The 18,595-nt window shown below is 39.0% G+C and overlaps 1 protein-coding gene and 1 long non-coding RNA gene across 4 annotated transcripts in view; one reads left to right on the top strand and one right to left on the bottom strand.

Annotated features, from left to right (window-relative positions):
- Positions 1 to 520: 520 nt before the first annotated feature.
- LOC135109835 (ATP-dependent RNA helicase me31b-like) lies at positions 521 to 12,679 on the bottom strand. The gene is made up of 9 exons (XM_064021578.1): positions 12,380 to 12,679; positions 10,681 to 10,776; positions 10,015 to 10,291; positions 8,106 to 8,249; positions 7,433 to 7,692; positions 5,278 to 5,392; positions 4,094 to 4,274; positions 3,617 to 3,828; positions 521 to 3,199 (listed from the first exon to the last, which is right to left on the bottom strand). The coding sequence occupies exons 2-9, from the start codon at positions 10,749 to 10,751 to the stop codon at positions 3,128 to 3,130; spliced, it is 1,332 nt and encodes a 443-aa protein (XP_063877648.1). The 5' UTR covers positions 10,752 to 10,776; positions 12,380 to 12,679; the 3' UTR covers positions 521 to 3,127.
- Positions 12,680 to 15,192: 2,513 nt separating this feature from the next.
- Positions 15,193 to 18,595, top strand: part of LOC135109829 (uncharacterized) — a 94,080-nt gene continuing 90,677 nt past the window's right edge. For all 3 annotated transcript variants that reach the window (XR_010272930.1, XR_010272928.1, XR_010272929.1), the window contains exon 1: positions 15,193 to 15,474. This is a non-coding gene — a long non-coding RNA (uncharacterized LOC135109829). The remainder of the gene's footprint in view (positions 15,475 to 18,595) is intronic.

Below are 18,595 nucleotides of genomic sequence, written 5' to 3'. Positions count from 1 at the left end.
ACGCTGTTACACATTTACACTGTCTTCAGGGTTTCCCTCAGCCTCAAATCATGTGACCTGAAGATCTATCAGTTTGTTGAGGTTGAGGTAGGTTGAGTATGTTAGAGGTCTTATAAGATTGAAAGCAAGCAGTCATCAGTCCTACTTTTTTTTTTTTTACCTAATGTACCTACGTTTATTTATTTTTCTTTAATATCTGGCCTTTTTTTCCATCTCTTAAACATGACATTCCTTTGAACATCCAACTCCTCTATATATGTTCTCATAATAGTATAGATCACAGGAAGGCAGCAGAATTCTGAATGCTAAAACAATAAACGTTATTTACCAAAGCATGAATAGAATGAACTATGTATATAAACAGCACAACAAAGCCTCCAGCTATGTACACAACATTCAGGGACACGCAAATTCTGCTACAAGCACAGAAAATTGGCCTGACATAGTACTAATAATCTCAAGCACACACATCTGTATATACAAAGCACTGAAAACTGTAGGGATTAAAAACAAACACTGCTGGGGTGAGGCTTATTTAATTTTGACCAATAACTTGTTACAATTTTGTCTAAAGACAAATAAAAATTTAGTTCAAAGAGGTTCCTCCCCCATATGACATCATACAGGTTTGCAAGAGGTTGGAAGTGCAGAGCCTGCAGGTGATTTTGATGTCAACACCAATCTTGAATGCAAATGATGTGATCACAGGGAGCATTTAACATTCCACAATGCAATTGTTCCAGGAAGTTAACTTAAAAATGACAAATTACTGGAATCAAGTCCTCTATCATACACCATAAAGAATGAGGTGCCCAAGCCCAAAAATCATAAGTTCAGTAGTACTTTTAGGTAAAAAATAAAATTATGCATCATTCCATGATTCATAAATTCATGGTAGTCATGAATATTAATCAGGCACCACAAGGTCTAATTTCTGCAGTATGATTCCCCTTTAGTAGTTTTAAATACTGAAATACTGCTAATGATATTCAATATGGTATTTTATGTTCAAATGTCAAAATACTAACCAATGAAACAGTCTATAAAAGCACTTTCTAAAACTCCAAGGTGTTGATGGAGCACGGTATTACTGTGGCCAGTTTTCCACCACTTAATAGTTTTTCCAGCCAATAAACTTTGGCTCCCTGTTGTTTATTTTATTTTACTTATTCTTTAACATTACGGTGGAAATCCTGACCACTTACAAATATTTGTGATGTTAGAATGAAGTGTAATCCAAATTTTGTCAGAGTACAAGGAAGAAGGAGGCTTGGGAGCAGCTTACACTGGACAGATTTCATAATAATGGCAGAACTTTTTGTAAGCCCCTCCCTGCCTGGGTGAATTTAAATTGTAAAATAGTTTTACCAATGGGAGCAGGATTACAAGGCACCCACTGGCAGTGCTCCAATTGTGACAATTTTGATAAAGTACAAAACAGGAAAACCAATGTTATTGTAACTACAATGTTCTTCAAATGCCAAAATGTACAATCAAACAAGAACAGAATTATTTTCATCTGACTAATGACAGAATAGAGAGAGGTAGAGAGAGTGAAAGAGTGAGCGTGAGTTAAGAATTTTGAATGAGCACATCATTTAATCTTTGTCAGATGAAATTTGGGTGGGTCCAAAGAGATGAAAATCTCCCTTAAGTTCTTAAAACTGTGAGCTGAATGCTTGATCACAGTATTTGAGGTGAGGAAATTTTTTTAGGATTCACAAGCCTAAGCCCCAGCTAAGTTAGGCAGTAATCTGGGGGATGCCATCAGAATCCAAAATTTTAACTATAAACCATGAGCTCTGAAAAGAGCCTGCTCTCATTCCACAACTGCTGACCTGACAAACTATTTCCCCCAACTTCCACAGCGTGCCTTTATGAGTCCATGGTCTCACAGCACTGCACTGATGGCGGTGATGAAGGCATAGGTTTCACACACCAATTCTGCTTGACAAGTTGTAGCTTCGGGTTATGGTGTCAGTGCTGCAGTTGGGTTTCACTGGGAGAACTGTACAGAGAGGACAGCCAGACACCAGTAGGATGGAAGGGTTGCTTGGAGTGGACCCACCCTTATTTGGAGATGTACAGTGAACCACTCCATCCTACTGGTAACTTACAATCCATCTTGTATAAAAATAGATTTACAAAACTACAAATGTGCATTGTCAAACCAGCTTTGTCCTAACTTAGTCAGGATTTTTTATAATCTTTGTGAAGCATTTAGATCATTACGAAATAAATGGTCAATAGGGAAAAGTTTTAACCACACAATACTCCCACGGTAACAATGCACAAGTTGTCCTAACTGTACATAAATATTTAAAAGCAAAGACCAATGACTGCCTTCCCGAAGGCAGCAACAATTACTTGATCATTCGTAGGTCCTGCTTTCCATGATAGGTCCTGTCCCAGTCATTAGAAATACATCACAGACGAATATTTGTATATCTGAGAGTTTCTGTTGCAGTTGAGGTATGACGGTCTTGCAAAAACAGTGGTCGAGGGCAAGATCCAACACCTCACTCCTTGTACATCCATTACTCACTCCTCACTAATGACTGTAGACCTGTGTGTCAACACCATTGAGACAATAAATATTGTCATTTGAAACTTCTGGCCACAACAGTCAGTGAATGAAGCTATCACCATCAACAGAACATCACACTTGCTAACGAGTATTTTTCCAAATTTCCTGCACTGCATCTTGATTCGCACAATTCTTGTCACTCATTGACTCCACACAACACATGAGCTGTCCTTTGCAGCCGTTCTTCTTGGGCACCACCACCAGCTGGCCGAAATGTTTGTGATAGACTTTACAAAGGAAAACCATCGAAATATTCTATTCATATTGATAATCACCTGAGAGTATAGTCTCGCAGACAACCTAAACAGGCCAGCCAGAGTTAGCTACCATTCACCACAATGCCAAACACTATATCCATTTCCTGTTCCCTAACCAGTCCCCATGTCCCAGCAATCCAGGGTCTGAAGTGATGCCTAGAACGAGTGTGGTGTTCTGCTGTATTGGCTGATGGCTTCCACTTGTGGCCTTGGGACACTAAACAAAGGGAACAGAGATGCTCTTTCCCTGTTTGTGCCATCTTAAATGATCACCAGGGAGCAGTTACTTGCTGATATTGCCTTCGTCATCCTCTTCAAAGTGATGCTCCGCAACATACAGAGCAGGATCGATGACCTGCAACATTAACTTGTTAGTAACTTGGAAACTCTTTATACAGATTTCATCACCAAGTCCATAAACCTATAACATGTACCAAGTCACATTAGTAGTACAATAATCTTGTGACATGTAATCTGCATTCTGTTTTGAAATGCCTTCTACTGCTTCTCCTAATCTGAACAGTGTATGCTATCTCTAATGTGATCAGTCAATGTTCAGATACCTACATCAAAAACTATAGCCTTCTTTTGAATTCAACAGTTAAACAGGTAGTAAATAAAGGATGCTGTAATACATTGGTTATTCATATATCTAGCATTATTGCCAAATAATGGACCAAAAAGACCTTCAATCAAAATCTACACGCCTCTTTATATGAAGGTTATTTCTCTCATGTGAGAATGAGAAAAAGACAACTATATAAAGGTTCACCTTGGGGATAGGCTTGATCTCTGTGCCTAACTCCTGCTCAATGCGATGCAGAGCAAAGCGATCGTCATAAGTTATCAGATTGATGGCAATGCCAAGGTGCCCAAAGCGTCCTGATCTACCAATCCTGTGCAAGTAAGTTTCGGCCATCTTGGGGAAGTCAAAGTTTATGACGACATTAACAGCTTGGATGTCTATACCTCTTGTAAACAAGTCTGGGGAAACAATTTAAGTGTTACATATTATACCTGAAAACAAAATGATTCCATCTTATAAAAAAAGCAAACTAGTTTTAATGTTTATAAATCAAGATTCCCTATATGATTGAAGCAATTACACCAAATGATAAAGCCATGTTCACCAATCCAGTAAGAAAGGCTTCTATGACTATTGACCAGAAATCTTATGTTAAATCACTCAATGATTATTAATAAAATTACTGTTACTGGCAAGTCAACATTTCTGTTTGTAGGGATTTACCTGAGCACACGAGGTTCCTGCAGAGTCCAGCACGGAAGTCGTGGAAGACACGGTTGCGATGGGCCTGAGCCATCTTAGCATGGATGTAGTAGCACGAGTACCCCAGGTCAGTAATCTTCTTGGCCAACAGTTCAACTCTTTGCGTGGAATTACAGAAGATGATACTTTGGTTGATTTGTAGCTGGAAAGCAAAAGCTTAATTAAAATACCAACACGGTAATTCCTTTCCTACATGTACAAAATGGAGACATCTTCCTGTACCATATGCTTTCCTTTCATCAGTCTCAGACACCATGATTGCTTGTTTGGTTGATCTCAGTGGTGCAGCCAATAACAGCATAAAGGAATACTTTCATTTTAAGATATTAGAAGCAATATATGTATGATGCACTGATCGTCTAAAAAAAAAGGGCTCTAATTCCAAGGTTGCAAGTAACTGCCAGCTTATTTGATACAGAGCTTAGTTCATCTTGTTGAATCCAAAGGAACCAAAGATTCAAAACCCACCCCTTAGATAGGTATTCCAATTCTTTTTGAATGGCGAATCATGCAGGGACAACCCCATGGGCTGAAATCCCCAAGATGTTGAGGCTTGGGAGTTACCCTAATGTACTAACTTTTACCAACAAACAACACCTGCTAAAATGTTACAAGATGCCAATGTACACCCCCATGAAAAAGCATGAACATTTATCCCCACACAAAAACAACTTAGAACATGAGGTATTTGTTTTTATTTGGCTTTTTTTCAACACTTTAGATTATTCCATAATCAATGTACCAGACTGACAATCCCACAAACAGTTTAGGTCAGGATCCCAAATAATATGTGCATGTGTGCAAAAACAGTATTCAGACTTCCCAGTTAACCTTGGACTTAAGCTATAAATAAAAAGCATATCTTCTATTCTGTTATTACACAAACCAAGGGAGCTTCAAAAAGCATGATATAGCTGACCAACAATGCAATCTCAAACAAAATAGTCTGTTAAGCAAAGACTGGCATTTTGCAATTCGTAAGTGCTGGAATTACTGTTGTGTGGAGAGAGAGAGAGAGAGAGAGAGAGAGAGAGAGAGAGAGAGAGAGAGAGAGAGAGAGAGAGAGAGAGAGAGAGAGAGAGAGAGAGAGAGAGAGAGAGAGAGAGAGAGAGAGAGAGAGAGAGAGAGAGAGATCCTATCCTTACCTTTGAGAATAGGGTATTTAGGCAGTGGACTTTCTGTCGCTCTTGGACAAATGCATAGTACTGTGTCACTCCTTTCAGGGTCAGCTCATCCATCAGGTTGATTTCATATGGAGATCTGCAAATGGGAGAAGCACATCTCAATATACCCTTTAATGAATTCCACATTTTTTGGATACCATTTTTCTAATCTATATATACTAGGCCAGTAATCCAACACTGGGTAGCTTAGGAAAATCACCACACATTAAGTCCTATCAGTTCCCATAGAAAACAAGTCTCATGGACCACCATACTACATCCCAGGAGCTTAAGCATAGCATAGATGACCACATACATCCACTGCATGGGCTGACAGCATACACTAGTTTACCCCTAATCTTTCATATTCAATTAGACTGTCCCCTAACCTGCATCTACTCCAAATCCTGATACCACAGCACATGCAGGGTACTTCCTACAGGTCCTTAACCTTAACTAGGTCCATACACCAATGGGGCATGCCAAATGCACCCACACCCCTTCCCTGGGGTCAATTACACTGTCATTTTCATGCACTTACCACTTTCACTCTCCATTCACCTCCATCATGCACACCTGCTTTTGCTTGCTGTATAGCTGTTCTAATTCACTGCTCTCTTCATACAGTTTACCCACTCCAGGCCAGATCTTCCCTCAATTTTCCTTTTCCAAAAATCAGCAGACCTTAATTACTCAATTCAGAAAATTGGCACAAAATTTTGGAAAACAGTTTAATAAACAAGGGGCTGTATTCTTCTAAACATGTGGCATGTCAAAACTAAGGCCGATGTGTATCTTAACCTAGAATGTCTATCCCAAGTTGTATGTTATTGTGTTATTCAATTAATTCAATGAAACTATCTGATAAAACCAGTGCTTACTTAACTTCAAATACTAAAAGATGAAGTGAACTTACTGTTTATGCTAATTATAACTTCTACAAAAACTTACTTCATTCTTATGCTATACATGATAGAGAGGTGGCCCACAAAAGGTACCTGAGCCTTCTGTCGCCAGAATCTTGTGCGCTTTATATTTCTGCCTGGAACCATGCAAGTCTGTTCAACTAGCCTTTTAAAAACTCTTTCATTAATAGAAAGTGTCAATCTTTCAAGATCTAACTCTCCTCATGACTTCTGGCCCCAAGCCAAAATTATCTCCAATAACTTTGCTTCTTCTTTCTCTCATTTATTTCAACCTATTTAGGGACTGGTATCTTTTTTTTTTTACTGTAGTTTTGTTGCCCTTGGCCAGTGCCCCTCCTAAACACACACACACACACACACACACACACACACACACACACACACACACTATCTTATGCATTTGAAGGAGAGAGAGAGAGAGAGAGAGAGACTGGACAAGATGATAATCATTAAAATAAGATAAATGCGAATACATAGATGCACCTCAATGTAAACACAGTTTTTGAATGATGTGATGGCAAGGATGACTCCCTTGATGACCCCTAAGGCCACCACTACTGCACTTTTTGTGTAACAAGATATCTAAGTGTTATGATCATCTTCATTTTGGGGATGAGTGGATAGGTAATTTTTGTGTCACTCTGTAAGAGGCTTCCCTCACTGGACTGATGACAAAGAGAATACCTACGCAGTCTAAACGGTATCTTCTGAGGAGTTCCATGTCACCAAGTTCATTCAATATGTCCTTTCTAGCTAAATAATTCCAAAGCTGGCAATGTTGTGGGACGGCCATCTTAATAGTAGAGTGACTATCATACACCACAAACCTAGTCTTAGCATCCCATGTGGATTTATGACAACTTTTCAGTTATGATAAAAATGCAACATTTTGCTCTCGCTATGACACATCTCATAATTAAGACTCGCTAAGTCTGCTCCATGAATATGAACCCAGCTAACATACTGCCCTGATTTTGGATACATCAGTTCATTAGTCTATTTCATCTTTAGTTCATGCAGTGCTTGCTACTGTTTTACTACCAGTTTTCAGTAATGGTAATAATTTTAATTTGGGCACACTTATAATGGACATTTGACATAGGCAGGCAACCTAATCTTTCTAAGATCTACAGAACTGTTGCCTACACAACTCATGGTTTAATCAAAATACATTCAAAAGCACATACAAGAATACAAAACCCTTCACATACCTCAGATGCTTCTTCATGAATTGTTCCACAGTGAGAGGAAACGTGGCAGAGTAGAGGAGGATCTGTCGCTCTGGAGGTAGGTAAGAGATCACTCTGTCCAACATGCCTTTGAAGTCCTGGGACAAGAGTTTGTCAGCCTCATCTAATACCAACATCCGGCATTTGTCCATAACTGCAACCTTCTTCTCCATCAAGTCAAGGATTCTACCGGGAGTGGCAATCACCGCATGCACTATCTCATAGATTCTCATGATGTCATCCTGTAAGATATAAATTCAGGCTTTAAAACATCGACAATCCAAATTTCCAAGGATGTCTGTACATCATTTAACAATAAACAAACCAACTGTGAAAAAATGGGGAGTGATAATCTTAACTTCGTACTATTTAACCGTCCCACTTCCAAGTGGGACTTCGGAAGTCAATGAGAGTGTGTGATCTAAAGTTTCAGCATATTAAATTCTATGCATGAAAAAAATTCTTAAAGAAAACAAAGAAATAAAGTCCGTATGTAGCATCTGGGTATATTTTAAAGGTTTCCAACATAACTGCAGACTATGTGAAAGTTTGGGTCTACAAGCTAGTTTCACTATTTTGAACATTTCTCTTTTAATCATGCACAATCCCTCTGTTTGAAATAAGGGCAGATGCGTAAAATTAAAGTATTACTTACCTTTAAATTAGTTCCTCCAGTTGTCACCATAACCTTGACACCTAAATGTTTGGCTAACTCATTGCAAATATGACTAGTCTGCAGAGCCAGTTCTCGTGTGGGCACAATGACCAGAGCTTGGATGTGGTTCTGAGTTGGATCAATCTGTAACAAGATTACAAGCATTATTGCTATTGCTTTGCAATCCTTTATGGATTGGTATCATTCTTGGGAGTCATCCAAAGCATAGCTGTACATGGTAACTGAAACACTTGGAAACAAACTTTGTGAATAATCTCTGCAAGTAAATTAAAGCATTTTTTTTTTTTTTTATGTAGGAAGGACACTGGCCAAGGGCAACAAAAATCTAATAAAAAAAATGCCCACTGAAATGCCAGTCCCATAAAAGGGTCAAAGCAGTGGTCAAAAATTGGTGGATAAGTGTCTTGAAACCTCCCTCTTGAAGGAATTCAAGTCATAGGAAGGTGGAAATACAGAAGCAGGCAGGGAGTTCCAGAGTTTACCAGAGCAAGGGATGAATGATTGAGAATACTGGTTAACTCTTGCGTTAGAGAGGTGGACAGAATAGGGGTGAGAGAAAGAAGAAAGTCTTGTGCAGCGAGGCCGCGGAAGGAGGGGAGGCATGCAGTTAGCAAGATCAGAAGAGCAGTTAGCATGAAAATAGCGGTAGAAGACAGCTAGATATGCAACATTGCGGCGGTGAGAGAGAGGCTGAAGACAGTCAGTTAGAGGAGAAGAGTTGATGAGACGAAAAGCTTTTGATTCCACCCTGTCTAGAAGAGCAGTATGAGTGGAACCCCCCCAGACATGTGAAGCATACTCCATACATGGACGGATAAGGCCCTTGTACAGAGTTAGCAGCTGGGGGGGTGAGAAAAACTGGCGGAGACGTCTCAGAACACCTAACTTCATAGAAGCTGTTTTAGCTAGAGATGAGATGTGAAGTTTCCAGTTCAGATTATAAGTAAAGGACAGACCAAGGATGTTCAGTATAGAAGAGGGGGACAGTTGAGTGTCATTGAAGAAGAGGGGATAGTTGTCTGGAAGGTTGTGTCGAGTTGATAGATGCAGGAATTGAGCTTTTGAGGCATTGAACAATACTACTAGAGTAGGAAATACTTCCTATCAAATGCTAGACCAAGTTAAGTTTCGTCTTCTAACACCTTCTGAAATGATGAGGTGATGGAGGTGAAAGCCTCTGTTAAGAAGGAACAAGAAAGATGTGGAATAAAACAAAGGTAAATAAAAAAGATAAAGATGCTGAAAATGAGGAGTTACTGAAGATATTTGGATAATAACTACAGCTTCCTAGACACCAAGCCAAGGAGTCCAAGTGGTCAGACAGTGTAGGCAGAAAGAGGCTCCAAGCAATTAGGATATACAACAAATTGTGAAAGAGTGAAGGACTGGAAAAACTACTTTATGGAAACAGTCACTAGCAAACTAATGCGAGTACAGTGGTTTCTACAATTTCTATCCATTTCTTGATTTACACACAATCTATTGCATGTGACATTCCAAAATCTTAAAAATATCAACAGCCCAATGAAACAACTAGTAATAAATAGGAAGCAAGAGAGAGAGAGAGAGAGAGTACACAGGAGCAAGATGGAAATGTCATTCCACCTACTCAACACTAAAAGCAACACAGATCTCCACCTCTTGTGCTTCACAATTAACATCAACACATTTGCCACCTTAACATCTTTGACTTGTTGCACAAGATCTTCTAGTTAGATATGAGACTTACTAAAAAGAACAAAAGACAAGGAAAAAGGCTTCAACACAGACAATGAAAGCAGTTTTATTAGCAAATGACGATGGGCAACTAGTTTCTGCCAGCTGCACGTGTTATGGACTAAAGTATGTAAAGCTTATAATTTTTCCTACAGAATGTACAAACACTCACCTGCTCCAGGAGGGGGATGGAGTATGCCCCTGTCTTTCCAGTGCCATTCTTGGCACGAGCCAGAATATCTCTTCCACTGAGGGCAACGGGGATGGAGGCCTCCTGGATGGGGGACGGCTTCTCCCACCCCTTCTCAAAGATACCCATCAATAAGTCCCGCTTCAAACAGAAGTCCTCAAACTCATTGCCTTTAGTGTCTGTCACATCTGATGTTCGTTTCCTTCTGTCTCTTGGAGGAAGCACCAGCTGGGACTTCCACGATTTGTCATCAAGAGGCCTGTGATGAAAAATATTTTCATTCAGATAACAAGTGAAAGTGAGAAATAATGCTATTTACTTATACATTAGTCTTAAAAATTTCTCAATGTTTTACTCATGGCTTTTAATCTCTCATAACACCCAAACTTAGTACTTTATCCTACTCACTATATGAATTATGGGCAACCACATTTTTGATAGCTTGGCTTGACACTTTACTTCATGCACACCTAAACTTACAATGCTGCCATTTATAATTGCTGTTACCAATGCTGTTTGCCACACAGGCAGTGGTGGAAGGCAAGCATGCTAATTACACCAGACAAATCATCTTATTGTCTTTAAGATCAAGTGCATCCCAAATCCACACATGGCAACTCAAATCAAACAAACTGTCACCATACTCACTTCACCACCTGGTTATTGATTATGGGTTTGATGGGCGAGGTATGGTTGGGGATGGTTGCCATGTCTGCCATGGTGGTCGCCAGCTCACCCACAACACTGCAAATAGGAGTTCATTAAGTCCACAACAATGATCCTTTACAGAACAAAAATCTGAAAACAAACCCATAAATTCACCAAACTGGTAAACAAGGGAATTTATTTTCTTTGAAAAAACCTTAGCCTTCTCATTTCAAAACAATCTAACTTTGGGTAATACTATGATGATTTTATCAAATCATGATCTGGTCAATGAAAAGATCAGTATCAACTAAAGTACTGAATTAATACAAACCTAATCTAACAACCTAGCCCTTCACTGAAAATGCTAATGCTATTTCATTTTTTTTGTAGACTACATGTTGAAATTGAACAAAAACTAAATATACTTTCACTTAATGAAAAGCATCTTACCACCAATAATTTCAATGATTCTTTAATAGCTGATCTTCAATTTTTATGCATATAATCCATATCTTCATTATCATAATCTTTTCAAGCCACCAGCAACAAAATCAGCAGTACAAAGCTACTCCAACACTCATCCTTAATGAAACTAACAATTATGGATTTCAAAATAACAAAAGCATTTTCATCTGAGGATTAGATTAGGTTAAGTTCAGATTTATTCTGCTTGTTAATTAGCTGCCAATCCTTTCATTGTTTATACTGATTCAAAGAATAAATCAGTCTCTGGAAATCAGCAGGCTAAGGTTACTTCCATACTCCCTCAATTACTTCATCTCTGTACACCTATTGCTGTACACAGGTTTTTATTTCTACCAGTTTGCAATAAAAGATTACATGATCTGTCATCTAACCTGATTAAGTGCATTTCTTCCCAAACTCATTAAAATTACAGTATTTAAAGTTTTTTTGTGGAAATCTGATAGAAAAGTTAAAATATATTTGAACAATCACGAAACAACAATGCATGTCCTTCATTGGAGTAAATTGCTCTAATTCAAAGGCAAGTTTCACAATTCCTGTCGAGGTCTAAGAAAATTTGGACAAAATATACCTGGAGGATAAGATAAATCATTAATTTTACTACAACACCCTATACTTTTCATTAAGGTGCCTCAATTTATACTGAAGTTCCACATACTTTAAAATACCAAATAAACCCTTAAGAAAAACATGTAAAACAGATCAATACATCTGGAAACGCAAGTCAGAATAATCACCAATATGTTTACTTGCACTATAAACACGCCGTCCTTTTACACCAGAATAACTTAATTACCACCAATCACACTACCCCACTCCATGCAACAATCCCAACATTCCAGAACAATCCTAGCGCCAGCCAGTCCCTGCAGGCCTCACGAGCAGCGGAAATGCCCCGGAATAGACGAGTCAACAAGGCAACATGGAACACGGGTCAACAAACTCCACAAATCACCAACAAATACATCGCCCAACCACACATCAGTCCTTCCCATGAACCTACACACAATCCTGGATATACGACAAGCAGCGGGGCGGTGTAGCGTCAGAGCAAAGACCTAAAATGCCAACCGGATTACAAGTTGTCAAGGGATCAGCTGAGCCAGGAAAACACAGCAGTAATCCTCACACCTTACCATAAAAAAAGGCTCTGCAATACTTTCCGAGGGCAACTTAAAGACTTTCCACGTGGAAACAGCGAGAAAATGCTTACCTGATGATATAGATGAAGGAGATGCACGATGATAAGAATATTCCTCTCGGGCCTTCAAGGAGGTCAACCAATATGGCGTCGCGGGGAGGCCACACTCACCAGCGTTTTTCAGGCCTTTCTCGCGTGTCTAGGCCAGTGTTGTAATTTTCTCAAGTTCTCCTGCACATTAAAGACTCGCTGAACGTCATACCAGGTACGGGAAATGTATCTACGGTTCAAGGGAAAATCTGCAAATGATGGCTCCTTTTCACTCAGGACACGAAGAAGACCGTTTGTTGGGGACTGACTCAAGTGACTTTCGCCTTGCGCAACTCACCTCATCATATCCCCATATATTTAAATCTAACCTATATATCTCTCTTAAAACTACTATATATTTATTGAACATCCAAGGTTTTATATGATTACATTAGACACCGTTGGCCTTTCGTGTACATATAATTTTACTGTACTTAGCAACTCTGTAACTGTCAAAGTCAAAAGTGTTTATTTATTTATTTACTTTTCGTAGGTTTCCGTTATCCATGAAATTACTCTGCGGTGCATGGGATTCAAGCAAGGTTATCCCAGCATTTACTAGTCAATGTGGTATTGGAAAAAATGGGAAGGCAAAACTGCTCGTATGATTCTCTGTCAACTAACATTACCATAGTAATCAAATCCACAAAAAGAATAACCTAGAATTTATAAATATTTACTCGAAGCTAGCTCATGTACTATTTTCTAACGTGGTAATATGCACATAAACAATATTACATGAAGATATACTGGTGAAACATTCAGATTGGGGACTACATGAAGTAACTTTCACCTGACGCACCTCACCCTTCTCTCCCCAGCACCCTATTGCGATAATTTACCATATCATAGAACATTCTGTTGAAACACATTTTAATTACATCACTCAAAACATGGGCTGCTCTAATTAAATACAATAATTCCCACGGGGCATAGGATAGAAGTATTTGTGCAATGGCGGGCTACTCAAAAAGAGGCAATATTTTGAAATGTTTAGGTCTCTAATAAGGAGTATTCTCAGAGGCTACAGAGGTGATAAGCCCGGTTATCATGAGTGTTTTCCCGATTAATGGTGTAGAGGCGTTGGTCAGCTGTCACTAGAATCAATATACGCTTTCACTGAGTCTGCTAAAAGTTGTTGAGACAAGAAGCCGGATTGATTTGAGAATGCTATTCCAGTTACTTAGAACTTGTAATCATCGCCTAAAGCGGTAAATCAAGTCCTCTGATCTATCTATCTATCTATCTATCTGTCCTTACGTATCTCTTTCTATCCATCTATCTGTCTTTCTATCTATCTATCTATCTATCTATCTATCTTTCTATCTACCTGTCCGTACCTATCTATGTATCTAACTATCTATCTATCTATCTACCTATTTATTAAGGTTTCAGTAAGTCTAGCCTTTTAACTTTATTAATCGATTCTCATTGCTGGTTCTTATAAACACAATTCATTATTAATCTCGCAGCAGTTCCCCTGATAATGAAGCTTGCATGCTGTATTGCTCACTCAGACATATAATTAAATAGTGCTTTCATTTAATCTTGCTGTTTAATTTGTTACGTTAAGGTGTTCTCGGTAATGACAAGTTTGTTTTGGGCAGAATGTCATAGTTTACGATTTCCTCACTTACTCGTTTTCTTTAAGTTTACAGTCTCCAAAGAAATGTGTATATTTTTAACAGGAACAAGCAAATATATTTCACTCCCATGTAATTAGATCTGAAACTTTTAGTTTTGAATGCCAACTGTTATATAAAACACAATAAAAACAAAACAAAACTGATATGATATTGTTTTAAGACAGACACGAGAAAAGCAAAACCTCATAAATTATATTCTGTTCAGTAACCACCTTTCGAAGGCATCATCATTGTATTATTCTAATTTCCGACCCATGACTATATTCTCTCTCATCACACTCACTGGCAAAGCTCTCCCTGGCAACGTTTTCTCTGTACATATTAAGAACAGAAGAACTAATGAGGATGAGTGTAACATTGATATCGTGTTTAACTATAGTTTTCTCATCACGTAATTAAAACAATGTAATATATGTAACAATGTATATAATATAATAATGTAATGCTCTTTCTTGCATTGACATCAAGAACAGTGGAAGTTATGAGGACGGGTGTAACTTTGAGACTGCTTTTCACTGTCTTCTCTATTCATAATATAAGAAAAAAAAATGACAGAGACTATCATAGAGATCATAAAATACAACTCTTACTTAGCAACATTTTTTTTTTTATGTCTTAGGAGCAGCAGCAGTAATGAAGACGAGTGTAACCTTAAGGCTACGTTTAAACATCTTATCTAGTCATATGATAAAAAAAAAAAAAGGAAGATTGATTGATGGATAAAGAAAAAAAAAGTGAAGGCGCATCAACATCGCGGTCGTATGGCGCCAGAGAGAGAGAGAGAGAGAGAGAGAGAGAGAGAGAGAGAGAGAGAGAGAGAGAGAGAGAGAGAGAGAGAAATAATTCAGTTACTTCACGGTACCCGAATGATGAACGATCGGCGTACATGGTTTTGCTTGCTTAGTGCAGCGTAGGTGGATTACATGGTGACTTCTGGCACTACGTTACTCAGCTAGTTATATTAGTTAAGTAGTTTTACAAATTAAACTAAACGTTGTACTATATGAGGATTACCTTATCTACATCATTTAAAAAAAAATTATCTTATTCTTGTCAACGTGCAGAGTTGTATGTATACCCTAAAATTGTTGATAAAGTGGTTTTCGTAACTACCTGTTAACATGGGACACCAGAGTTGAAATCCTTAACTCTGTGAAGCTCAAGTCGTGCTCTTCAGAAAACTCGAGAACAAACCTAGACGAGGATAATTTTCTATCAGTCAAATGATTCACAATGCATGTTACAACTATGAGTTAATTTTCCCGTAAAAATCAAGGTGTTTTTACAAAGGAGGAACATAATTTCTGAGCCTAACAATATATGGCCAAGCGGTACAACACTGGCACCAACATCAGTCTGTGCGTGTGTACTGAGTAGTGACTACGTGGACAGGCTATGAAGACTCTTTACTATGGCGGCTGGCAGCAGGAGGTGAGAGACAGTGACTGAAAGAATGAAGTGCTGTGGTCTTAATATGGCGGTACTGTTTCATGGTTTAATTAATGTCTAACGTATCTAGTAACATTGTATATCCATTGTTTCCTCGGTTATTACATGTTTTTGATTAAACTCCGTATTCTTAAATCTTTTGGGTTCTCACAAAGCCTATTCTCAAAGGCTACATAGATGATTTTATGGGTTCTCATGGCTGTTTTCTCTACTGACAGTGAAGAATCCTTGTTAAAGTGTGACTATACCATGAAAACACCTTTGAAAGCCTCCTTAACTTTCAGTACAGCTTGTGAAAAATCGTCATAATAAGACGCTGCCAACATTCAGGAATACGAATATAAGGTAGATGGTAACACTGCAAAATTTCAACTGCCTCACTATAGTTACTGTATAGTATATGCATTTGTATCTGTTAACATTGTTTCATACACTGTTTTGTAAGGTTATTATATAGTTTTAATTAAGTTTGGTGGTAGTATTGTAATTAAAGCACCGTCTGGTCCAGTCACTCCAGTAATAGTTACTGGATTGCCTTCGTAACGCCTCTTATTTTTATAGTTGTAAATTCCTGTTAGGTTGTACTACTTTCTTTCAGTACTGGGTCATCATTTTGTAGGACTTTGGGGTATTGCAAAGACTATTTTCAAAGGCGATAGAGATGAATGAGGCGAAGGCAGAGCTTTTGTTATCTGAGAATGGAATTGCGGATACTATGGCTGATTTATTTATTTGTTATTTTATTAAACGCGCATATGGATAGTATTGCGGGTAGTATTTTCACTGCGGATGCGGAGGCGGATATCCGATACATCATTACTCAGTTACATATGTTAATACAAAGGACATCTTTGTGTTGTCTTACCATCACAGGCCACACTCATCTCGTTTCATAAGGGTGACTCTTGTCGTGCATTTTTAAGACTGGTGCAGTATTATGTCAGCATGACTGTATGACTGTTCTGAAGACAAAAGCTTCGTGATGAAGAATAACTTTCTCTCTCTCTCTCTCTCTCTCTCTCTCTCTCTCTCTCTCTCTCTCCTCTCTCTCTCTCTCTCTCTCTCTCTCTCTCTCTCTCTCTCTCTCTCACACACACAATTGCAGGTGTCTACCCCTCCTCCCCTCACACACCTCACTCCACACACCGTCCTGACACAAGGACAAACTTTCAAAAGAGATGGACAAACTTTTTCTTCACAGGCGAGCAAATTTTCCATAGAGATGAACTAAGTTAACGACAGGCAGTCCGGGGGGTGGTGTGGTGGGGAGTTGACGGCAGGAGTACATAGTTAACCCAAAAGGTGACGCGTGGAAGAGTGAGTAAGGAACACACTTCATCCGTCTCAGGTTAGATCCCTATTCTGGGTCACTGTTTTTAATGAGCCTATTCCTGTTCTGTGCTGTTCTTTCGCTTATTCCTTTGTGTCCTTGTCTCCGAGGAAGGAATGCACTGTAGAGGCGAGGGTCTGGTGGGTTGAGGTGAATTACATATACGATTGATGCAGCTGAAGACATAAAAAGAAGACATAAAAGAAAATACCTTGCATATCACGACTTGAGCATTGTTCTCATTCGTTATTGGTTATCTTTTCCTGTGTGCTGATCACCAGGAACTGATTGCATGTGTGACGTTTCCCTTACTGCCGTGCCTTATAACTCTTGATACTGCGTCCTTAATCGCTTTGAGTTATCAGGACTATTTTCAAAGACCACATATATGATGTCGGATTCTCATTATTTCATTTTTTTTTTTTATCATGGATGATGCAGAATCAGTACAAATATATCTAGAGCCGTGAAAATACGGCATTGAAAGCCCCAATAACTTCTAATATCTATTGAGTTAAACACTAGCATTTTTTTTTATTGTTCTCCGTTTTGGAATCTTTTCCTGTTTTACTTCTCGTTGGGAACGGCAAATTAGCGGGCTTTTTCCCGTGTATATGTTTTATCCTTGAGTCGCCTCCTTTTCACGCCAAAAAGCATACAACACATTTCATGTATGTTTAATAGATAGTTTGACCCCTCCCCCCCTCCCCCCCCCAAAAAAAAAAGAAATCAGCCCGCTAATATTTGCGAACGAAATTTCCTTTGCCTTGCCTTGGCCTGACTTGAGCTGTTGCTGAAGCGTGATTATTGGCTGCCACACTCTTCCTGAAGGACTAGTACTTCAATATTAGATTTTCCTATTGATATTTAAAAAAAAAAGTCGGCTTTGGGAAATGCTTACTGATAAGATGACTGAAAATGGTTTAGGAATACTGTAAGCGTTTGGGAAAGGAACAGAAGCATAAGCACCAGTCACTTGTCCCGTAGAGAGGGGAAGGAGGCAGGTGGGATGACTTTTAGATCTGAATTCAGAAACGCTGTGCTCTCTCACTTCGACTTTTTCAAAGGCCACAGAAATGATTGGCCTGATTCTCACGAGTGTTTCTCCTGCCAATAACATAGAAATCCCGTTAACCTGTTGCAAGAAAAAAAAAAAAACTTAAAAACTAGAGCCTTTCAAAAGCTGAGGAGGTGCGACGCACAAGTCTTCCTTAGATTAACTCAGCATGCGGTGACTAATTCGGCAGATGCACTGATGTCTTCGAGGAATTTATTTTCATAATATGTATGCACATGAATTCGCGAAATACGCTTGACCACCAGCATGGAAAATTTTCTGTGCAAGCCGGAAACACCCTTTATTTCATCCACGGCACTTTAAAGAGAAGAATAATTGCCTTTGGAAACAATCGCTGCAATGAGGAAGTGTGATAGAGACCTTGCTTTGTGTAGTGCGAGGCAGTGGAGGTGATGAGATGGTAAAATGTTTAAGCGATGAAGTTACAGGTGAGGCGGTCTGGTGGCATGGTTGTGAAAGAGTGATGTCCACCGGGCTAATAGCATCAGCTTGGGGGCAATGGCCTGTCGCTTGCACGTTCACGTGTTTCATAGCCCTAGTCGAAGAGCTGGAAGCACTGCATAGATGATATGAGAGAGAGAGAGAGAGAGAGAGAGAGAGAGAGAGAGAGAGAGAGAGAGAGAGAGAGAGAGAGAGAGAGAGAGAGAGTAGAGGAGGCAGAAAACAAAGCTTATAAAGACGACTAGTGAGGAAAC

This window comes from Scylla paramamosain, chromosome 2, assembly GCF_035594125.1.
Source record: "Scylla paramamosain isolate STU-SP2022 chromosome 2, ASM3559412v1, whole genome shotgun sequence".
Taxonomy (NCBI): Eukaryota; Metazoa; Arthropoda; class Malacostraca; order Decapoda; family Portunidae; genus Scylla; species Scylla paramamosain.
The sequence above is the reverse complement of the archived record's forward strand: the minus strand, read 5'-3'. Positions and strand labels throughout refer to the sequence as shown.